Consider the following 24,829-nt stretch of genomic DNA (forward strand, 5'->3'; position numbering starts at 1 on the left):
GTAATTCTGCCAATTGGTGCATTTCATTATTAGTTGCTAGGCTCTGTGGCTTTAGCTACTTCCTCACTTGTGCAATGATCAAAAAGCCTGGACTGTTGGATGCTGTATTTATAAATAAAATGATTAGGTAAGAGCTCTTAAAATGTCCAGCAACATCATATATGTACGAGAATATCAGGATGTATATAAGGCAATCAAATTCGTGGAAATCCTTTATTGTCAACAGCCATTCTGTGCTGAGTGTAAAGCCTATCTTCAAAAACGATGTCTCCTCTTCTTGGGACCAGGCTCTTTTTGGCTTCAGCAACATGTACAAAGAATCTCTGGGTCTAACAGAGAGAAATTTAATCTTGTGATTAAAGCATGGCCTACATACATTGAAGGTCATATGTTAATTTTTAACTTAGGTACAAAACTCTCATTGATATCTCCCGTTGGAATAAACTTTTTTTGGAATTTCTGCCACGTGATAGGACAGATGACGATTATGATGGAATGAAAGTACATACTTCCTGGGACTCTCTGGGAAGATAGCATTGTTCCTCTTTTGAAAATCACCAGTACTTAAAATGCGATAAGGATCAAAATTCACCCCCATGATTAGTCCTTAACATTAGTCCGCATCTCTGTGGGTTTCACCTTTGAGGATTTGATTATTCACAGATCTGATTAATGGGTTCTCTACAGGAATCTCTAGATCCTTCAGGCTGACTCTATGGCTGACTTCTGCTAGAACGTGACCATAGAGTTATGCTAGAGGAAACAGATTCCTGAAGAGAACAGTTTTCTAGGAATCTCTCAGTCTTACACAGTGATTCTGTGGCCAAGTTCCAGGGCGATGTAGCTGGATCCGGGGCGCCTACCGCTTCGCCACGGACCGCAACGATTTTCCCTTAAACACAATTTCATTGATGTAAATAAAGCATGGTATACTATACTTAGGAGGATTACTATAATACACTTCTTTATCTAGATGCATTTCAGCATTAACTTCAATATGTCTTGTTCATATAATATAACATACCGGTAGTTGCCACCCAAACTGGTATTTCCATATCTGTAACTAAGTTTTGCTGATGTAAGTTCAATGAATGAGCAAAACATGCGGAAGAACTTTGCCTTAAGTGTTTCCATTGGATATGTGGAAAGCTGGTTTTGAATCTGAAGGAGCTTAAGCAATTCATTAGCATGATTAAACCCCCTTTCTCATGGATTATGTTTTATCCCAGCTAGTTTGTTCTACGATGTCATGCTTGCTAACTAATGTATGTTTAACACTGCAAATGCAATTTTCTGTAGCAAACGATTTTCCATGGCAAATTAAAGTGAAGAAGAACTTAAATACAGGGCGACTGGGAGAGATGTGGAAGTGATTATACAGACCAACAAATCTGCCTTTCTCTGAGCTCATGTTGACAAGGCTTGGCTGTATGGTTATGAGTCTTCATGTGATGTCTTCATGTCTTTTAGAATTACATAAGGCTATTAGAAGGAATATTTTGAAGATGGGGAGAATGAAGGTTAGGCAGGCCGGTTAACCTGCTCTCATGAAGATATTTTCAGACTACAGCTGTTTCTTAGAGCACTCTGCAGTCTGCCTGGGAAATTCTAACTGAAATCTCTGGCAATCTGATTTAAGCCCCAAGACAGTCAGCTGAGAAAGACACTGGCAGCCAAAACATTTGATATCTTTTCAGGATCAAGCTTTTTTTTTCTAGCTTCCTTTGATTTTAGTGCTGGTCTGATTTTATTCCAAATAAGCCCTGCTCACCCCGTGACCATTCATTCCATCACCTTTTACTCCTTAAAAATTAAACCTCTTCTATTCAGTATTCTCAGCAATCTGTATCCACAGTTTCTTTATCCAGGGATTCAACGATGCACAGCTTGAAAATGCCCCCACCCCAAAGTCCACCACAAGGCAAACCTTTTTGCCTTTTTATGTAAGGGACACAATTTCACTACACCAGTGTATATTATAGGATTTGAGCACCTGTGGAACCAAATCCCAGATGATACCAAGGGTCCACTGCATTAGTCATTCAACAAGACCTTGCTCCTACAAAGTGGATGGAGAAGGTAATGTTTGGAAAGCCAAGATACTGCTTAACATCAGTTTAGATTCAGCGATGCACACTGTCATATCTGTCCATACACAGCACGGAGCTAAGATTCACTATAGTTGCTTCATGGTATGTGCAAAACATTTTTGTCCTTTGATATGGAAATCTGCCACCACTTCAGACTCAAAGGTGTATAGAATGTACATTCTGGGTCTGAACCATGGTGCTACATGCAACAATAGGGAGAGGTAGAAGAGAAGCAATGGGTAATGAGGAGCTGCTACTCTAAGCTTGGCTTTAGCATTAGATAAAATAAGGCAATTGCCTTAGATGGGCAAATGCTAGAGGGGGAGCAGGACCAGGAGCAGGCATCATTATAATGTCCTAAACGGTTCAGGCCCTGCCTATCTCTGTGATCACATCTCCCCTTACTTACCAGCACGGACTCTTAGATCCTCTGGGGAGGCCCTCCTCTCGCTCCCACCACCGTCTCAAGCGTGGTTGGTGGGGACGAGGGAGAGGGCTTTCTCGATGGTGCCTCCCTGCCTTTGGAACGCCCTACCCAAGGAGATAAGGCAAGCCCTGTCACTATCCTCCTTCTGCAGGGACCTGAAAACCTGGTGGTTCCAACAGGCCTTTGAAAATGATTAGTTCTGGCCACTGGCTAGGACACTACTTGCACTTTACCCACTTCCTTGGACCTACCACACATTGTCCAATCCTCTTATAGCGGCCTAACAGGCTGTGAGATCAAGAAACCTAGTTTGCACTTTACTCACCAGCTGCACCTTACCCACCTCCAACTACAGTAGAGTCTCACTAATCCAAGCCTCGCTTATCCAAGCCTCTGGATAATCCAAGCCATTTTTGTAGTAAATGTTTTCAATATATCATGATATTTTGGTGCTAAATTCGTAAATACAGTAATTACAACATAACATTACTGCATATTGAACTACTTTTTCTGTCAAATTTGTTGTATAACATGATGTTTTGGTGCTTAATTTGTAAAATCATAACCTAATTTGATGTTTAATAGACTTTTCCTTAATCCCTCCTTATCATCCAAGTTATTCGCTTATCCAAGCTTCTGCCGGCCCGTTTAGCTTGGATAAGTGAGACTCTACTGTATATGTTACTTCGTGGCACTAGCCCTTGTCCAGCCTCTCATAATGTCTACCCTCACCCCCACAGGAATCTTGTCCATTGGTAGGTGAACCTTACCCAATGGGTCAATATTGAACTGGTTTTATTTTGTATGAATATGTTGCATCACAGTAATTATGTTGATGTTTTATTATGGTTGTGTTATATGTTTTGTACTGGTAATTGAATGTTTTACCTATGTTTGGAACCGCCCTGGGTCACTTTGGGGAGATACAGCAATATATACATAAAGTTTTTATTTATATATTTGCTATTATATTATTATTCTCTACTATGTACAGAGATCTGATGTTGAACTCATGGCTCAAGTTTTGAGTCTCCTTGCTATTCCTTCTACTGAAGGGCAGAGCTAGAGGGATGCAGGGCAGACCTGCATCCCTTAAGCTGCTCTGTTGCCTTCAGATGCTATAGCAACAATGCTTTATTGCACGTTCATCTGTATTTATTTGCTTGGAATGGTGGTGGAGGTGGCTGCCATCTTTATCTTTATCTGAGCACCAAATGGCCCAATCAGTGCTGCTTTTACTAACCAGCTGATTGTCTGGCTTGACCTGGACTCTCTTTCCCTCATAGAGGCCACCAGTTCCAAGTACTTTGTGAGTAAGAGAAGAGGCAGCTGATGTTGAGTAACTGCCATCATCAATAGACAGGAACCTGTGCTGCATTTTTTTCTGCCAAGGACTACAGGAAATTCCTGCCTCAGGGGCTGCAATAACCTAACCTAACCTAACCTAACCTAACCTAATCTGATCTTAATAACTATGGAGTCAGTGTGGCATAATGGGCTGAGCATTGGACTACAAAACTGAAGAATAAGGTTTGAATCCATGTTTAGACACAAAAACCTACTGTGTGACCTTGGACAAGTAGCGTACTCAAAGCCCTGGAAAACCCATGCTATAACATCCTTGATTTTATAATCTATACTGTGCACAGAGACCTGATCTGGCCTTAGGTTTTGCCTTAAGGGTTATCTTAAATCAGAAATGTCTTGAAGGCATACAACAACAAAATCTTGAGGACTATGTATCTTGACATATGGGAGGGAGGGGTCATTTTGTATTCTGCTTCAGGAAGTTAAATGTCTTGGGCCAGCCCTGTTTAGTGTGATTCAGCAAAGCCTTTTTTATGGTCATGTTTGCCTAACTTGTATACAACTATGCCTAGGTTTCTTTCTTTCTTTTTTTTTTAAATGTACATAAGGATAGTCTGATTTGAGAAGAAATGCAATCAGAAACCTAGGCATAGTTATGTTCCAGTTGTGTACAAGTCAGTCAGCTGAAAGTGATACAGGCAGACCAAAATGTGATATCTGTTCCTGCTGGGTCCTTCTATTCTCTTTTAAAGCCGAGCCTTTATGTAACTCAACATCATAAATTGATGTGATTAGCTATTGACTTTGGTCCCAGTTTGGTAAGATTTTGCTGTCTGCTGCCACATATTCCCTATTGTTCAGGAAGGAAGCAGAGCAAATGTACCGTGTGGTTCTGCTTGAGGTGGCAACTTGGCACTAAGCACTTTTCAAGTTTATTGTTACACGCTGATAGCAAAGTGATTCAATTAATGAAAGACCTTTCAGTTTAATATGTTGAGTTGAGAGGTTTCCATGTTCATTCAAGTTGCAAAATGTCAGGAAATTGCAGCTGTTACAGACCAGACCCTTAACAGATATTTCATTTAGGTAATCTAAATGTGATACAACAGTCTGTGCAATAGCTTGTGCTAATCAGAAGAAGGAAAAAGTTATTTACTGGGAGCTGCGGTAGCTTTGTAAAGCTCTGCTGGGAGGATACAATGAAAGAAAGAGGAATATTAGGGACTGTTAACTAGACCACTAACTGGCATCATTTATCTCATTAGATTGCATTACATGTTTATTCTGTCTTTCCTACAGTTAACACAAAGATAATCCACACTAGAGAGTTATAGCAGTTTGATGCCACTTTAGCTGCTATAGCTCCACAGAATGATAGAATAAGAGTTGGAAGAGACTACATGGACCATCTAGTCCAACCCCCTGCCATGTAGGAAAAGCACAAAGCAAACCTGACAGATGACCATCCAACATCTGTTTAAAAGCTTCCAAAAAAGGAGCCTCCACTACATTCCAAGGGAGAGAGTTCCACTGTTGAACAGCTCTTACAGTCAGGGAGTTTTTCCTAATGTTCAGGTGGAATCTCCTTTCCTGTAATTTGAGCCCATTTGAACTCTGAGTCCTAGTCTCCAGTGCAGCAGAAAACAAGCTTGCTCCCTCTTCCTTGTGACACCCTTTCACATATTTAATCATGGCAACCATGTCTCCTCTCAACATTCTCTTCTGCAGGCTAAACATACCCAGCTTTTTAAGCCGCTATTCATAGGGAATAGTCTTCAGGCCTTTGCACATTTTAGTCGTCCTCCTCTGGACACCTTCCAGCTAGTCAATTTCCCTCTTGAATTGTGGTGTTGGATACAGTTTTCCAGGTGAGGTCTAACCAAAGCCGAGTAGAGAGGCAACATGATTTCCCTCGATCTAGACACTACAGTATTCCACGTGAGGTCTAACCAAAGCCAAATAGAGAAGCACCACGATTTCCCTCGATCTAGACACTGTAATCCTTTTGATGCAGCCAAAGTCCCATTGACTTTTTTAGCTGCTACATCACACTTTGGCTCATGTTCAACTTGTTGTCCACGAAAACACCAAGATCTTTTTCAAATGTACTATTGTCGAGCCAGGCATTACCCATCCTGTATCTGTGAATTTCATTTTTTTTCCTGCCTAAGTGAATTATTCTACACTTCTCCTTGTTGAAATTCATTTTGTTAGTTTTGGCCCAGCTCATTTTTGAAGTCATTTTGAATTCTGATCCTGTCCTCTGGTGTATTAGTTATCACTCTCAATTTAGTGTCATCTGCAAACTTATTATTATTATTTTATGAGCACACCCTTTACATTTCCATTTGAGTCATTAATAAAGATGTTGAACAGTACTGGGCCCAGGACCAAACCCTGCGGTGCTCCACTAATCACTTTTTTCCAGGATGAAGAGGAACCCTCTGGGTTTGGTCACTTAAACAATTACAAATCTACCCAACAGTAGTATTAGCTAGCTCACATTTGACTAGTTTGTTTGAATGGAGGTCATGGGGGACCTTTTTGAAGGCCTTACTGAAATCAAGATATGTTACATCCACAGCATTTCCTGCATCTACCAAGTTTGTAACTCTATCAGAACCAAAGATAAGAATAGCATGACTTGTTTTTGAGAAATCCATGTTGACTCTTAGTAATTACAGCATTCCTTTCTAAGTGATTGCAGACTGCTTCCCAAATGATCTGCTCCAGAGTTTATCCTGGTACTGATGTCAGGCTGACTGGACAGTATTTTTTGGGGTTCTCTTTTTTTCCTTCTTGAAGATAGGGGCAACATTTGCCCTCCTCCAGTCTGCTGGGACTTCTCCTGTTCCCCAAGAATTCTCAAAGATTATTGCCAGTGGTTCTGAAATGACGTTTGCTAGTTCCTTCAATACTTTTGGATGTAGTTCATCTGGCCCTGATGATTTGAAGTCATTCAGAGCAGCCAGGTATTCCTGAATTACTTACTTACCTATTTGGGTTTCATCAGAGCCGGTCCAAGGTAATTTTCAAGAGTAGGCGAACAGAATTTTGGTGCCCCCCCCCCAAACCAATAACTGAGAAATAAAAGGTAGAAGGTAGAGGTGAATAGAATGGATAAAAGAGTTTACCTTACAAATCAGAAGTTTATTTACATCATTATGTTCATATAGTTACATTACATAGAATTAACACAAAACTACTTGCATTTTAGAATGAAAATATTTTATTAAACTTAGTTTTTGTTGTTATTTTTAGTCTACAAGTACTACACAAAGGTTTCCTGGTCATGCTGTCCCTTCAGAAGAGTTTTCAGACTTCGGACTTGCTAATATCAGAGAATTCAATCCCATGCTTCTTGAGTCTGTAAATCAGTTTTGTTTTGGAGAACGCAGTCCCAGGAGAATAGACACTTCCTTTTTCAGGAAGTGAACTCTTGTCCTTCAGAAATGCCAGGCCAGCCTGGACCATTATAATGAGTGTGGCAACATAGCCAGCCTCTAGCACCTTCACTTGAGTGGATATTTTAACATCCAGTTTTCTTTAACACAAATAAACTTGAACACTATTAAAATTAAAAAGAGATTTTTCTGGCTTTCAATTTTGAAAACTCACATACGAGCACATCTGTTTCAATTTCTTGCAACAAGTCATTCTCAATGGCCAAGGTTGCTAATCCACTCAAGCGCTCTTGACTCACAGTAGATCTTAAGTAGGTTTTTATAAGTTTTAATTTTGAAAAACTCCTTTCACCGCTGGCCACGGATACTGGAAGTGTTAACAGAATTCTCAATGCAATATAGACATTTGGGAAAGCATGCACAAAACCACGTTTGGTTATGAAAGACAAGGCTTCAGCTGGAGGACTTCCAGGTGGCAGCATATTTGGAAGTATTTGTAGCTCATCATACAGATCATCACCATTCACATCGTGGTCTTCTCCATCCGTCAAAACGGTTTGAAGGTGTTGACAGGCAATCTTCAATTCTGTTTCTTTCAAACTTTTCCCAAGGCTTGAAATATCATACAGAAATTTGAAACTTTCACTATGGTTGTCCATTAGCTCAAATCTCTCCTTTAATGAGGATATTGCTGTGTCAAGCACAACAAAAAAGAAGTTGACTTTAAAAGATTCTTTACCAGAAAGTACAGCTTCATCTTTACTTTCATAGGAAAACTGTCTTTTTACTTTTCTTGATCGAGATAGCGGTTCTTTTTCAAAGTCAGCAGCAGCATCGATTTTTTTTGCAAGTTCCTTTGCATCTGTAATGACGTTATTTAGACCTTCTTCAGATCTCATTCTTTCTAGAAATGTTTTCACACTCTTAATAAGATCCATAGAACTTTGAAGATCAATTGTCACATTTTGCAACAGTTTACTAACCATATTTATCTTATGCAAGATCTCATGCCATGTCACTACACAGCACAGAAACGTGAAGCTTTGCAGTCTATTAAGAAGTACTTCAGCAGTGTCCCTACAAAATGCATCAAATTTCTCATCTTCAGAAGCCTTCATTTAAGGCATCATATACTTCTTCAATATGGAACCTCAAAGGCAACAGTGCCTCAATTCTACTTTCCCACCTAGTATTGCTGAGTGGTTTGACTGTGAGACTTGTAACATACTTCAACAAAATACTCCATCTTAGAGTAGAACCTGAAAAAAGGTTAAAGATTTGTTGTATAGTGCTGAAACAGCGTACTGCAATCCTGCAAGACAGAGCTGCATCATTTACGACCAAGTTCAGGGAGTGGTTTCCACATGGTACATAAAAGGCTCTAGGATTTAAATCAAGGATCCTCCTCTGGACTCCAACATGTTTTCCCTTCATTGCAGAACCATTATCATAGCCCTGGCCTCTCATGCTTTTTAAAGGAATGTGTCGTGCTTCCAACTCTTTGAGTAATATTTCTGTGAGACCTTCACCTGAAGCATGGATAACAGGAACAAAGCCTAAAAAATGTTCCTTAATTGAGACATCTTTATTTGCTTCAAATGTAATGAATCTTACCACCAACGTCATTTGTTCAGTGTGGCTAACATCGGGAGTACAGTCTAAAATAATAGAATAATATTTTGCCTGGTGTAGTTGTTGTAAAATATTGTTCTGGATCTTGCCTGACAAGAAAGCAATAAACTCGTTCTGGACATTTTTGCTCAAATAGTGAACATGTGTTTCTTTGGAATTGATTCTTCTCATATGTTCGGCCATAAAACCATCAAACTTTGCTATATGTTCTACCAATTTTAAAAAGTTGCCATTATTACGTTCAAATAGAACATCTTTTTTCCCTCTAAATGCCAATCCTTGAGTCCCCAAAAACTGTACAACACATAGCAAGCGTTTCAGAACTTGCTGCCAATGTTCAGTTTCAGCATGAATAAGTCTTTCATGCTCTGCATCAATAGTTTTGTTTAAATGTAAACACTGAGAGAGTTCATACCAAGATGCATAGTGTGCAAGATGAGTTTTGGATTTCTCATGACTGTCCAAAGTCTTGGTCAAGTTCTTCCAGTCAGAATATCCTTGGCTACTAGCAAGAAGAGAATTTGAGTTTCCAAAAATTTTGCATGTAAAACAAAATACTGCATTTTTTGATGCAGAATATAGCAGCCAATCCCTGTTGATATACTCTCCGTTGCACAGCTTCTTTGTATAATAACTTGAGGTAAATCTCCTACCCTTAGCATCCTGAGGAAAATCTTTGTCTCTGACTTGCTGAGGTCCTCGTTCCACAAGTATTTTCCGTACCTTATCATTTATTTTGGGTGGCCACTCTCCACAATCATTTGAAATCCATAATAATGGGTCTCTGCTTTGTTCCTGAAAAAAAAAAGTGGTGTATGTTAAATTCTTAAAGTTTTTCAAAGATTTAATGCAATGCCAGATCAATACCAATAATAGCTCGTTATGAAATTTTTAATAAAAAATGGAAATAAAACAGACCTTTTGGCAGTGGCCAATCGGAAAGGTAGATTTTGCATATTAATTATAAATGTAAACCATGGTAAATGCAAATTGTTTTATAAAATTATGTCTGCAGTTCTTAACAGATTTACAGAATCAATATTTTACTAAAATCTACCTGGAAATAGCTCTGAGATATTTTATAATAAATATTTCTGGAAAAGTGCCCTTTTCATCCTCCACCTTCATTCCTCCTTCTTCTCAACAAGAGCTAAACGAACTGGACAGGCCTAGGCCAATTATATTTTCCTAAAATATGTACTAATAAGTTAAAATTGAATCTACTTACAGTTTCAATTGTTTTCTGACTACTAGATGGCAGGACTGCATGTCTTAATAAATCATTATCCACATCTTCAGTGTCTGACTCAGTGATGTCACAACCAATAATTGAAGGTGCTAGCGGTGCTGCTGAAGTCACTGTAAGAGGGTCTTGACTTGTTGATGGTCCAGGTAGAGGCTCAGATATTGGTATCTTGCCGTCATCGTCATGAATGGATTCAGTCAATTCAGTTGTCTCTAGGTTTCCTGTCTCACACGATGGTGATGGTGAAGTCGTTAAAAACCTTTGCAATGCTTTTGCTTGAGTCACATCTTCTTTGCAATGCTGCAACCTCCTTTTACGATGAAATGCTCCCGATGGCTTCTTGCTGCTTGACATTTCCTGAGCAAAATCTGGTTTGTTTTTTTAAAAAAAATACTATTAAAACCAGGCCAGTAAATAAAAAACAGCACTCTGAAAACAGGGGAAATCCAGTCATGAATCAATCAGGGCCAGTTAACACCTCCCAACAAAGGCAGGAATCAGTCAGGCTTTGAAGTAGCAACAGGCTATCAAAAGCGAATCAAGTGAGGGAACACTGTATTCTATTCACAGCAATGTGATATTGTTGTATATCCCATATTCAGTTCTCTCATTCCTTTAAGTGTTCTCCTCTTTTGTCTAAAGCCCTATCTACACTGCCACATAATCCAGTTTCAGAATGTAGATTAACTGCATTGGTCTGGATTATACGGCAGTATAGACTCAGTAATCTAGTTCAATGAAGTTAGCCTGCATTTTGAAACTGGATTATATGACAGTGTAGATGGGGGGAAAGTGAGGTTTATTTATCTGTTGAATGTCCAGGGTGGGAGAAAGAACTCTTTGTCTGCTTGAGGTACTGTGAATGTTGCAGTTTGCCACCTTGATAAGCTTATGGCCAACAGTTTCAAGGCCTGGCTGGTAGCTGCCTGGAGGAATCCTCCCAACAAGGGATTCCCCAGGCAGGAATCAGCCAGGCTTTGAAGCAGCAACAGGCTATCAAAAGCTAATCAAGTGAGGGAACACTGTATTCTATTCACAGCAATGTGATATTGTTGTATATCCCATATTCAGTTCTCTCATTCCTTTAAGTGTTCTCCTCTTTTGTCTAAAGCCCTATCTACACTGCCACATAATCCAGTTTCAGAATGTAGATTAACTGCATTGATCTGGATTATACGACAGTATAGACTCAGTAATCTAGTTCAATGAAATTAACCCGCATTTTTAAACTGGATTATATGACAGTGTAGACAGAGCCGGCCCTAGGTATTTTTCAAGTGTAGGCAAACAGAATTTTGGCGCCCCCCCAAACCAATCACTGAAAAATAAAAGCATTGGATAAGCGAAAATGTTGGATAATAAGGAAGTATAAAGGAAAAGCCTATAAAACATCAAATTACATTATGATTTTAAAAATTAAGCACCAAAACATCATGTTTTACAACAAATCAATAGAAAAAGCAGTTCAATACATGGTAATGTTATGTAGGAATTACTATATTTGCAAATTTAGCACTAAACATTGAACAGGGATATAGGGCAGTGTGGACTTAGATAACCCAGATAGCCCTCAGTATTAAAAAAAAACCCTCTAAAATCAGGACAATAAATAAAAAACAACACTCTGAAAACAGAAGAAATCCAGACAGTAAACAATCAGGGACAGCTAACTCCTCCCAAAAAAAGATTCTCCCAGGCAAGAAGAAGCCAGGCCTTGAAGCCACAGGGCCATTAAATGCTAATCAAGGTGATTAATTACAACATTCACACCTGCTTCAAAGAAAAGTTCTTTCTCCCACCCTGGACCTTCTACAGATATATAAACCCCACATACCTAGCTTCCAAGTTCCTACAGACCTCACAATCTCTGAAGGCCCCAAAGGTGGGCTTGCGTGGTGCGAAGGTGGGTCTGCGCTGGCCGGAAGGCCCAGCGCGGCCGCTGGAAGGCCCGAAAGAGAAGGAGGTGGAGAGTGGTGCCCTCCTCCCAGGACGATGGTGCCCCCGGGACGATGGCGCCACAGGCAAATGCCTATTTCGCCTTATGGTTGGACCGCCTCTGGGTTTCATATCCCCTATTACCTCATACAACCCATACTGCTCAGGTTGAACATCAATCTTCTTTTGGGAGAAGACTGAGGTAAAAAAGGTGTTGAGCAGCTCTGCCTTTTCCCTATCCCCTGTTAGCATTTCACCACCTATTCCATGAAGAGGTCCTACTGTTTCCTTTTTCTTCCTTTTTCTACTGACATAACCAAAGAACCCCTTTTTGTTGTTTTTAATCTCTCTGGCAGGCTTGAGCTCATTTTTGGACCTTTTCTCTACCCTTGTTGGTTATTCGTTTGAATTCCTCCTTGGTGATCCCACCCCTCCTTCCATTTCTTGTACATGTCCCTTTTAAATCTTAGTTCAGTTGAAAGTTTTTTAGATATCCATTCTAGTTTTTTCAGACATTTATTATTTTTTCTTTTTGTTGGAACTGTTTGAATTTGCGCCTTCAGTATCTGACTTTTTAAAAACTCTCATCCATCATTAATTCCCTTATCTTTAAGCATTTCTATCCATGGGAACACACTCAGTATCTTCCTAAGTTTTCTGAAATCAGCTTTCCTAAAGTTTGGAATGCATTGATGTGTGTCATCAGCCAGTCAGCCACATGGTGGATTTTGCCCCAGGAAAATAACGTACTTCTCAAGACATCCTGTCACATTTGCAAATTGCTGCTTTTGTTCCTCTCAGGAGGGAGTCCCCTACTACCAGTACACGTTTCCTCTGGGGACAGACAGAGGACAGTTTTAAAATTTCATGTTAAACCATTTGGACCTTAAATCCTCAATTTTGAAAGTACTGCTCTCTGCTAACAGGCCTGAACATTACCTTGTTCCATTTTGCAATTCCTGGTAGGCTCAGGCAAAAGCAAATGACTTCAGTGGGTGCATGTACACCATAGAATGGGTGCACTTCGACGCCACTTTATTTGCCATGGTTCAGTGTAATGGAATCATGGAAATTATAGTTTGGTGTCACACTAGCACTCTTTGGTAGAGAAGACTGAAACTCTAAGTTCTGTGATTTCATAGTATTAAGCCATGGCATATTGCATTTATTCTATAGTATAGCTTCATCCAGTGTCTTGTGTGTTCTTCAATACCTTTTGCCATCAGTGTAGCAATGACAAAGGGTATTGAAGAACACACAAGACATTGGATGCATCTACACGTTGATGCACCAAAACATAGCAATGTTAATGCATGGAATTTCTTGTGTATAAAAATGTCTGCTTATGATTATGCTTTTACACTTGCATTGTGCTGTACAAGTATCCCTTTTGCGCAAATTGAATAAAGTCTCTGCCGCTTGCCATCAACCTGGTGAGATTCTTGGTTTCTGATTCATGTCATCCACAGTTAGCAAAGCTTGCCAGGCATCCCTCAGTATCCACAAGACTTAGGAAAACTCTAAATTTCCAGCATCAAACCGAATGAGTTAGCTTGAACTAGCAGGGATTTGAACCCTGGTCTCAAAAGTCATAGTACCCTCAACACTCAAAAAATATAAACTGGGAAACGTTTTGCCAAGCAACATCAGAACATGGTCAAATTAGCAAAATTATGAATATGGAAGAACACAATAGCTGATTTTTGACTTATGGTGATTCTAAGGCTACTTTATCATATGGTTTTCTTGGAATGTTGGTCCATTACAATGTTTAAAAGCAATCCACTGTTACACGTTGTAATTTTAAAAGCGTAGTTTGCTGTGGTACTTCTTAATGTTACCTGCTGTTTTCTTTTTTCCTCCCTTTCATTGCTTTAAAAACACCTTAGGGTGATAACAGAAGTACATAAAACTGGAAAACTTCCCATCAAAATGCCTTTAAGGATGCCTTTAAAACATCAAAGTAGCATTTAAAAAGCAATTAGAAAGCCTTTCTCCTTACACCAATAAATTGCCATCATTTCCACTTGTTACATTGCATTTATGAGGTAGATATGCATTGTTACAAAAGGAGGAAGTGACTCATAGCAGCTGACTTACTTATAATGCATTAGTCCCATGCTCTGAGTTTATTTCTTTGGGGTTATATTCTGGACGGAAGCTCAAATTAAATTCTAAACTGGGCCATGACCTGGAAAGGCAGGAAGCACACCAGCCCCTGAGCAGGAAAATAGCCACCATACTGCAGAGTGAGTGCACTTATTTGGAGAGAAAGGGAAGGAGGGACGAAAATGTTGCTAGAGAGTTATATATTAACTTCCTTCCCATGTGTATGTGAGAAACTAGCCAGAATTCACTTAGCAACATATCCACACAGACACCATGCTATATATTGCACACCTGGGCTGCGAAGGCACCTCAAAACCACTCTGGAGCCCCAAAATATAAGCAAGCAAGCTGTTTGCTGGGGGCTGAGTGTATACCATTATGCATGTCCATAATCTGAGAATCAGAGGTGACCAACTGAAACTGAATGGTGGGATATTCAGGACAAATAAAAAAGGATGCCATGAGCTCTGTTGTTTTAGGATGTAGTGATGGCTGCCAACTTGGACAGCTTTTTTTAAAAAAAGGATCAGATAAAATCAGGATAGTCAGGGGTCTTAGTAGCTACTAGGGTAGTTAGTTAGATATAATCTCCACTATCAGAGGAACTATGTCTTTCTGCATCAGTTGCTGGGAAAGACAAGACAGGGGCTGCAAGTGGTACTCCTAAGCTGCAGTTGGGTTTCTGTTTGCTTCTGTGTGAACAGAATCTTGGATTAGGTAGGCCTTTGGTCTGACACAGTAAGGCTGTTCCTGTGTTTTTAAATCAGCCCAAAGACTGAATAATTCTGAAGCAATTGGGAGTTGCTAAAAGAATTTGTCTAAATAGAACTTGGGAAAAACAGAAGATAGGGGAAATATGTCTGGAAAAGCTAAGGTCAAGGAGGCATGAAGACTTTTTTTCTGACCTTGCCAAAGAGCAGCCAAAAATGAACGACCCTATCATCTGTGGGACAACAGAAGCAGACAAAAAGGAGTTCTGTACTTACTCTTCACATGGCCCTTTTGGGCAGTGCCGTTTCGCCAGTGAAAGGGAAGCTCATGAGGCGGCTTGTGGTGCCCTGTGTGCCCTTCCTCCTTTCCCATCATACGGTGGGGACAGAACAGGCTGCACTGGCACCCTGTACCTGTCAGATGGGAGAAAGAGCAGCAACACATGACAGCACATGTTGCCCCGCCACCCTTTCCCTATCACACGATAAAAAGGGGAGGGAAGTGCAGGTAGCCCTTTCGGAGCTACCTAAAACACATTTTCCTTCCTATAGTGGTGGAGGAAGCGCCTTTCGGCACTTTCTCTCCACTTTGGGAGGAATGTGGGTGGGGCTTGCTGTGCATTATGTGATGGCACATGGCAAACCCTGTCTTTGCTGCAAATAAAAGCGGCAAAATGTATGAAAGTATGAAAACAAGGTTGATTGCATGTAAACTCAGGGTGAGTCTTCACTGTGGGATAAAACCAAGGCTAGTCTGGAATAGAAATCCTTTGGAGTGGCCCTAGAGCCAATGGCATGTCTTGGCTTTGGTGTCAGAGGTTGGCACACTATGTTTTGTCTCAGGACAGAAGGGGGACCATCAAAGTTGTTTCTCCCTCGGCCCTATCCATACCATCTAGCATTTTGTAACCATTTCCTGGATTCCATCATATGGCCCAAAAAAGATGGCAAATACATTTTGTGGGTGGAGTCTTTTGTACTGAGGAAGTTACTTGCCAGCATCTTTTCTATGAAGGAAATGTAGGCCAAGGAAGGCTGCTTTTTGTTATTCATTAGTATGCTGCCACTGAGCTGCAAACTTGAAACACATGCCATTTATCAACTTAGACATGAGGAAGACCGACACTGCAGAATAACAATAATCTAGATATGTCATTCTGGGTACAATAACACATTTTTCTGAGATGTGTTTTAGCAAGCTTGGTTCTCAGATTGAAAGGCTGCTGGGTTGCTCCTAGACAGGTTTGAAAGCCATTGCTTGCTTTGTATTGTTCTCTTAGAAGCATGAAGCGTTCTTCAAAAATGGATGCAAAGGAAGTTGGCACTGGTTTTATGTTTCTACAGAACATATTGTCTAGTGGTGGGTAAAGTGCAGCCCTCCTATAGAGCCAATGCTGAGGAATTCTGCAGTTGTACTCCAGCAAAGTCTGGGGGGCTGCACTTTGCCTACATCTGGCACAGGGGAAGAAATGCTGGGTCCAAATCCCTGGAAATGAGAACAACCTATGGCCTGGAAGCCTTTTCACCTTGATCCAGGGTTTGGGAATTGCACGCCCACCATCCCTAGCTTTTGACTATGCTCTTTAGCTAATAAAACTGCAATGGCTTTAATCTTAGAAACAAAGTCATCATTTGCTACAATCTTGCCTGTCTTCTATCTTTTCCCTCACCTGTCTGTCATTTTATTTGATTTTTTTTAAAAAAAACAATACCAAACATAAGAGGTATGTAGAAATACATAGAAGTACGACTTCTTCATATAGCCCTTGTGGGCTGTGCTGTTGTGCTGGCAAAAGGGAAGGTGCGTGGGGCGGCTCTGAGTGCCCCGAGTGCCCTCCCTCCTCCCCTCATCACATGGAGGGGACAGGAGTGGGTGCTCTGGCACCTTTTCCCTCCCCCATCAGCTGACAGAAAGAGCAACAACACACAGTAATGCGCATTGCCCTGCCGCCCTTTCTGCCATCACACGGCAGAAAGGGGAAGAAAGTGTGGGTAGCTCAATCGGAGCTACCCAAAATACACTTTTCTCACTGTAGTGGAGGAGAAAACTCCTTTTGGCGCTTCTCCACTTTGGGAGGAATGTGGATGGGGCCTGCTGTGTTTCATGTGATGCATAAAAGTGGCAAAACGGGGCAAAAATGCCCCACATGAAGATGTCCATAGTGCCTTGTGTTATTTTGATGGTTATTAGTAGTAGTTTACACAGATTCACACTGGTTGAAGCTGTTAGTAGTCACTAGTGGGATATGGTGATTCCATATTCCTTCTGGCTTCAGAGGCAGTGTGCCCTGTATAATACATTTCTGGAAATTATGTGTGTATGGATGTGTTGTTGCATTCATGTTCCCTTTCTGGGTATCCTACTGACCATCTGTAGATTAGATGAACCATTAGATAGGGATCTTATTTGGTTACTATTATAACTGCATTCTTCCTCCAAGGATCTATGTGGACTAGATTTCATGACTGAAGCCAAACAGATATGTTTCAGTCGGTCCTCTAAATCCATGGATTCACAGATCCACAGATTGCACCATTTATGGCTGGAAAATATATTTCAAAAATTCCAAAAAGCAAACCTTGATTTTGCTGTTTTATGCAAGAGACATCATTTTACTGTGCTACTATGTATATTGGGACTTCACTATCCGTGGAATTTATTGTCTACAGGGAGACCTGGAACCAAGCTCCAGCATTGGATACCAAGGGTCCACTCTAATATCATACAGGCATTTCTTTTTCCCACTGTGTCCTAGCTAAAATGCAACTATAGGAAGCTGCCATTATGGTTATTATATTATAGCATGATGATTCTTCTTTAACTGTCATGACAGCATCCTGTGGTTTTTTCAGGTTTGCAGTTTGCTGAGGTATTAGAGCAGGCATGGGCAAACTTCAGCCCTCCAAGTGTCTTGGACGTCAACTCCCACTATTCCTTTCTGTCTCTCTCCCCCCCCCCCCCACACACACTTCATTTGAACACTGTGTGTATGTGAGAGAGAATATGTGTGTGTTTGTGTGTGTGTGTATACATATATATATAGTGTACATTGAGCATCCCTTATCCATACATACCTGTATGTATGTACGTGCTTGTGTGTGCACATGTGTACACACACATACACACACATACATACATGGGATAAATATGGACAATTTCGGATTGTGTATGTGTGTAAGAGAGAATATATCTATATATCTATATATCTATGTATATATAGATATATATGGGTTGCTGTGAGTTTTCCAGGCTGTATGGACATGTTAATATATATATACATACACATACTGGTGTATATAGATAAGGGATGCTCAACATACACCATATATAGGTGTGGGATACATACATACATGGCATATATATAGGCAATTTCGGATTGTGTTTGTATATGAGAGAGATAATCTATGCACACACACACACACACATACAAACATATGTATATGGATAAGGGATGCTCAATGTACAACATATGACTGCTTCCTACCAAGGGAAATCCTTTGTTAACCAGCTTGAATACAATTAAATAGCCTTGCAGCTTCCAAGCCTTGCTGCTTCCTATCTAAGGCAAACCTTTGTTGTCCACCTTGAACACCATTGAATAGCCTTGCAGCATCAAAGCTTACCTCTTCAGACTTTAAGTACTGATGGAGTTTCTGAGGGTTAACCAGGCATGATGTGAGTTGTAGTTCATACACAATCTTGTTCATTTTGTACATATATACAACCATATCACACACACCAAATACCACCACTTCCTCATTACTTTATTTTCCACACCACAAGACTTCTCCACAGCAATGCGTGACCGGGCATAGCTAGTAGTATTATAATAATGTGATGTGAAAGAACCCCTGGATCCCCTGACTGCTAAGAATAAGGCAGAGAGAGAGCACCATATAATTCTCACTTCAAATCCATTGCTTTAATATAGGATGGCAGATGTGGGGAGATTCATCTCATTTCCTACTCTGAATCACTGTGAGCTGTACTTCTGATTTTTAAGGGTCCCTTCTGATTTTAAGAGATGAAAAAGAAATAATGGCCATTTCTTGTTTTAGCCAAGAAATGTACCCACTGGACTCTTGCAGAGATGTTATTTCTGTGGGTTTCTGAAATGTACTTGCATATGGCCTATGGGACATGCCATTCTCTTCTCTGGTCTGCTCACTAGACTACAATGGGTACTATGAATAAGTATTCCTCCTAGGATGCAGAGCTACAACTTCGAAGCAACACGTACATGTTCAATGGACTGTATCTGAGCTGGTCTTCACAAAGCGAAGGCAATATTACCTCAATTGATCTCATTTCTTCTACTGATACGCTGTGTGCTCTTCTTTTATTAGGTGTAATTTGGAATCAATGATTGAAGTTTTATTACCATTTTAAACTTTTCCTAGCTAATATAGCAGTTTGATTTTATAGGCATCTTTGGAAGTTCCTTAAGACCACATGACAGGGCACCCACATTTGGAAAAATATTGAAGATAGCAAATATTCTGTATTTAAAGGGATGGAGTTGACTTTGGGGAGAGATATTAACATTGATGATCCGAAGAGATGATCTTCAACATTCCTACAGACTTTTTGAGTTTGCAACTTTTAAAAAGTTTTTTGAGATAGATATGGATTGTGAATATTCAATTTCATACTTAATATTCGCATGGTACTGAATATTCATATGTAAGACAAGCAAGCATAGAGGCAACACAGCAGAATTTTTTGACATTTTTATTGGGTGTGATGGAGAAACACATCAGGGAAGGTTCAGAACTAAAAAATACAAAGGGAGCAAAAGACAGTAATCAAGGAAAACTTCTGCTTTTCTCTATTCTGTCCATGCTGGTGTTTTTCAGATGTCTTGGAATGCAACACCCATCAGCCCCAGCTAACGTTTCTACTAGTGAGGATCATGGAAGACAAAAACATATGCAGACCACCAACTTTGGGTAATCTTTCCAGCTGTTTTCTAAAGCCAAAGAAAGGTTTTACAAGTCCTTCCTCCAAGGATCTCTGTGGACTGCATAAACATAAAATGTATACTGCCACTTAGCCCAGTTGATGCAGTGGTCTATCCTAAACTCAAAGAAGGCTTGTAGCAGATTATGCACCATGTATACAGCTAATATTCTTCTACATCTAGGACGTGCACCGATGTCTTCGCATCACCTTTAACATTTCCAAGTGGTCTAAGACCTGCTTTTAAGCTCAACCTGGAAAATATGAGTCACTTTTACATCTTCATCTGACATTTTATTCAGCATTTGAGGCTGCTCCTTCCCAGGCAGAAGAAAATAATCATGGACTGGCCTGATAAATTCTGCAAGTGAATCTGTAAAATAAGATATTACTTTTTCTATATAATGTACAATGCTTTCAAGGATTCAAAATAGGAAGAAAATCTGGTTATACATTTGGATCAGGATAAAAAGGATCTTGATCTCCCATAATCTTCTTCAATATCTTAATCAGAGCAGGGTGCATACTTTGAATAGCTCAGAATAATAAATATGTAGATTCCATTGGGAGGAACAGTTTCTTTTGCCATTATCTTGTAGAAAACAAAGGCAGGGCGAACGCAGCATGTGTTGCCATGGAATCTTCTGTAGGATTTTTCTTCACCTATTTAAATAAGTTTCATATGCATGTTGACCATTTCAGAAGAGCAATGAGAGGGATTTGCCTCTTGGTGAAGGAATAACGCTGTCTGTAATTGAGCAGGAAGAGCCTGATGGATGTGCAAACAAAATGGAGAGAGAGTGGAAGAAATATCACTGTAGGTTGCAAAGTCTGTTGGTTTGAATTAATACGGTTTGTCATCATTTTAAATGCTATGGCTCAATACTATGAAATAATGGGAGGTTTTGTTTTACAGATTTTTAGCCTTTTTTGCCAAGAGGGTTGGTCCCTCACCAAACTACAAATCCCAGGATTCCATAGCATTGAGGTATGACAGTTAAAGTGGTGTCAAAGTGCATTAATTCTACAGTGTTGATAAATATAGAGGCAATCTAGATAACTTGACTGGTTCAGAACCGTTTGTAGTCTAATCATTTTCATACTGAAAAAAGCAGAGATGTGTTAGAGACAAAAGTGGACTGTTTTCAGCATGGCCTGTGCTCTAAATGGGGACTGGGGGATGGCAAATGGGACAACATCAGACCATGCAGAATGAGAAAAAAAAACTCATCACCATTTGAACCATGGGCTTCTGGTGATTACATTGTTTTTGCCCATTAAAGAAATGAAGATCTGTCAATATGTATAACCTTTCAAAAATGTAGGGGGGGAAAGGAGCTGAAATCAGTTTTTTGGGTTGTCAAACAACCCTGATAACTAGAATTTTGATGAGAATGTTTGTAGTTTAGGGTATTTTTCAAGAAATAATTTATTTAGATTGTTACATAGGACCTTAGCAGATGGGCCCTTTTCCCCATTCTAGGATGCTGCCCAGACACAGCCAGGACAGATTCTACCAGAGCCCTTCACATGATGCAGGGCTACTTCTGGCGGGGCTACTTCTGACTAAGCTGGGGATAGTGTGAGACCAAGCTGGGGACAGATGGGAAACACTGTGGGATGGTAAGGGCGCGATGCAAGACGCTGGCCTATGGTTTCCCCTGCTGCTCCATGGAATTGCCCTGCTGTCCTCTGGCTTATGGACCTCCATCTGATGAGATCCATAGTTACATGTAACCTTAGATACATAGCTAAGTAGTGTTTCCTGCCTGACTCCTCACTTAACTGGATTTCAGCCACTGCGAGCAATAGGAATCTCCATTTGATTGGGAAGCAACTGACTGATGTTCTCACTTGTTCTTGTGACCAATTTCTGTTGTGACAGGGAAAAGCAGGGCCCCTATCTCAATCCCCCCCCCACATTGGAGACCACTCACAGAAAAGGGGCAGGGTGGGAATGACAGCGGAACAGATCTCTGCCACTTGCAGTGGTTGCTGACTAGTAAGTGGAGGCTGGTGGACTTTCACAGTTGTTATCTATTCCCTAAAGTAGTTGAATGCATAGGAATCATGAATATGTCCTCCAGGTTATGTGTTTGTAACTTCCTTAGTGAATTAAAGAGATACATACGATTAAACCGCCCTAAAAGTCAAACACGCAATTAAAATACTTCAATAATTAGTCTTGATTTTAGAATCTGAAGGTGCATCTACGCTGTAGAATGAATATAGCTTGACACCACTTGAACTGCCACAACTCAATGCTATGGAATCATGGAAGTTATAGTTTGGTGAGGCATCAGCAAAGAAGGCTCAAGGCCTTGTAGAACTAAAAATCCCAGGATTCCATAGCATTGAGCCATTTCAGTTCAAATGGCATCAAGCTGCATTCATTCTAGAAGCAGTTTTGTTTGCCTTGCTCAAAAGTAGCTCAAAAGGGATGGAGTCAGTCTGATTTTTCTCAAGAAGGAGTTTGACAACTGGGATGCTGTTATTGAGAAAGTCCTGTCTTGTCTATTCACCATTCTAGGTTCTCAGGGTGATAAGATATGCAACAGGGTCTCTTTTGTTGGTCTGAAAGTCTGAACAGGCTTGAATGGAGAGAGGCGGCTCTCCAAATGTATGAAAGCTACAGTTTTATGCGAACATGATTGTGAGAAAACAGTCCTGAACTCACTGGAACTTTGTTTCTAGTACACATACACACAGGATTGTATTTCAATTATGATATTAGTAACCCTTTTGAGAAGTTTTTGCAATTTACAAAAAACCTATGTGCCTGCCACAAGAGGTCAGTGTATACTTTTGCTTGTTTGTTTCATTCCTGTTACCACAATATATGCTGATGTTAACAAATGATATACTGTGAGGTGGGCGAAAAAGAGATCACAAAGTCCAAATTTATAGCATTTTCTGCTTTTCCGAATACCGCTGCGCCTTGAGGTCTTTGTGGTGAATCATTGCTTAAAAGTGTATTTAATGCTGCCTTGTAAAGTGGACAAGCTTAATAAAATACTACTTAGCTGTGGCAATCAGTTTCCTCGCCCACTCATGCACATCTGGCAAGCATTGCATATGCCTGTGGATACGTACAGACAGGCATGCACACACATTTGTCAGGCAATGCTACGCCTTCCTAAGCTATTTATTTTTGAGAGAGATAAATGGAAGTACATAGATCTCAACAGTGTATGTGCAAAAGAGGGGAAGAAAGAGAGAAAAATGGGACGGAAAGTGGGCATGTCACATGCATATCTACATCTAATGCATTTGCACTTAGAGCTGTGTAGACACCTCTTCTTTTAGGGAAGGAACCCATTCACTGCAAAGCAAACCCTCACAACATCTGATTTCTCTATTTATAGAACAACTGTTCTGCTGAGCACACAACATTCATGGTAATTAAAGCCAATTGTGTTACACAGTGATATTCTACAAAATCAGAATATGGGAGAACCGAACAGATGCTGCTCATGAAATATTAGGCAATCCTCACAAAAGAAAGCCCTGTCTCAATAAGAATATTCTCACTTTGACTGTGAAATATAGTCAAGGAGGATGTGAACCTAACCTTGCATGGCAAAAACTCCCAAATGCTTAGAGGTGGCTGCAAAGGACTACTACATGCCCAACACAGAATAGTCCAGTCTGTCTTTCTGATCAACTTTTCTCATGGTTTCTAAGAGTGTTCTGAGAAGGAAAGGCGCCTACCTACCTGCAGAGTTCTTCCCATCTTTCTGCAGTGGATGTGCCTCCTGCCACTCTTTTCCTCCCTCTTCTCCTTTGTTTCATGCAAGAACCATGCCAGATTCTCTGTGAACAGGAAGCATCTTGATGAATTTTAACCAGTGATATTAACATTTCACAGCTATGCAAGCTCTCCTGGGACTAAGCTCCATTGTACTCAGGTTATATTTACTTCTCATGGCTTGTGTTCAGAGGTGGGAAAGGGAAGTTTTTGGGATCACAGCTCTCAGAACCCCATTGGACAATTCTGGGAACTGCATTAAATTTACCTTTCATGTTCTGTCTAAGGTTGGTTTGACCCCATCAGCCTTCAAAGGGCAGTTTCTAATTGTAAGACTGTATAAATGTCACTATGTTGCCCTGGCATTGAAAGCCTCATGGGCCACATAAAATTACATAGCAGGCCAGATTTGGTCTGTGGGCTTTGCGTTTGATATGTGTGCTCTACACTATAGAATCAATGAGTCTGACACCACTTTAACTGCCAATGTGATGGAATGGTGATCCACGCCCTTGGTACATCTTGAATAGAGTACTGCAATGTGCTCTACACGGGGTTGCCTTTGAAAACTGTTCTGAAGCTTCAAGTAGTCCAATGGGTGGCAGCCAGATTGCTCACTGGAGCAATGTACAGGGAGCATACAACCCCCCCCTGTTACATCAGCTCCACTGGCTGCCAGTCTGTTACTGAGCACAATTCAAAGTGCTGGCTTTAACCTATAAAGCCCTAAACAGCTCCAGCTCAACTTACCTGTCTGAACATATATCCCCTTACAAACCAGCTAGAGTGTTAAGATCCGCTGGGGAGGCCCTGCTTTCAGTCCCACCCCCTTTGCAAGTGTGGATGGTGAAGATGAGAGATGGTTCATTCTCACTGGTGACCCCTTGGTTATGGAACTCCCTCCCCAATGATATTAGATTGGCCCCTTCCCTCCTGGTTTTCAGGAAAAAAGTTAAGTCCTGACTCTGGAACCAAGCATCCAGGGAATAGGGCAATAGTGCAATACGAAATAGACACAAATCCAGCAACTTGAAGGACGACCACGGGTTTAGGGCTATGTTTTTTACAGTTTTATCCAGGTTACTGTATTTATATATTTTATTTGTTTATTGTTTAATATGATGTATTTATACACTGTGTTTTGTAATGTGGCACAGAAGTGGCCAAATGATAAGCCGCTTTGAGTCCCCTTCAGGGTGAGAAAAGTGAGGTAGAAGTATAGTAAATAAATGGTGGGAATTGCAGTTTGGATCTGCAGCT

The 24,829-nt window shown here is 40.4% G+C and overlaps 2 protein-coding genes across 2 annotated transcripts in view; one reads left to right on the top strand and one right to left on the bottom strand.

Annotated features, from left to right (window-relative positions):
• oca2 (OCA2 melanosomal transmembrane protein) overlaps window positions 1-24,829 on the top strand; it is a 279,317-nt gene that overhangs the window by 30,721 nt on the left and 223,767 nt on the right. The gene's annotated exons all lie outside the window — the stretch shown is intronic.
• Window positions 6,798-10,577, bottom strand: LOC107982636 (zinc finger MYM-type protein 1-like). The gene has a single exon (XM_016992343.2). It carries the CDS (start codon window positions 8,345-8,347, stop codon window positions 7,403-7,405), a length of 945 nt encoding a protein of 314 aa, XP_016847832.1. The 5' UTR covers window positions 8,348-10,577; the 3' UTR covers window positions 6,798-7,402.

This window comes from Anolis carolinensis, chromosome 3, assembly GCF_035594765.1.
Source record: "Anolis carolinensis isolate JA03-04 chromosome 3, rAnoCar3.1.pri, whole genome shotgun sequence".
Classification (NCBI taxonomy): Eukaryota; Metazoa; Chordata; class Lepidosauria; order Squamata; family Dactyloidae; genus Anolis; species Anolis carolinensis.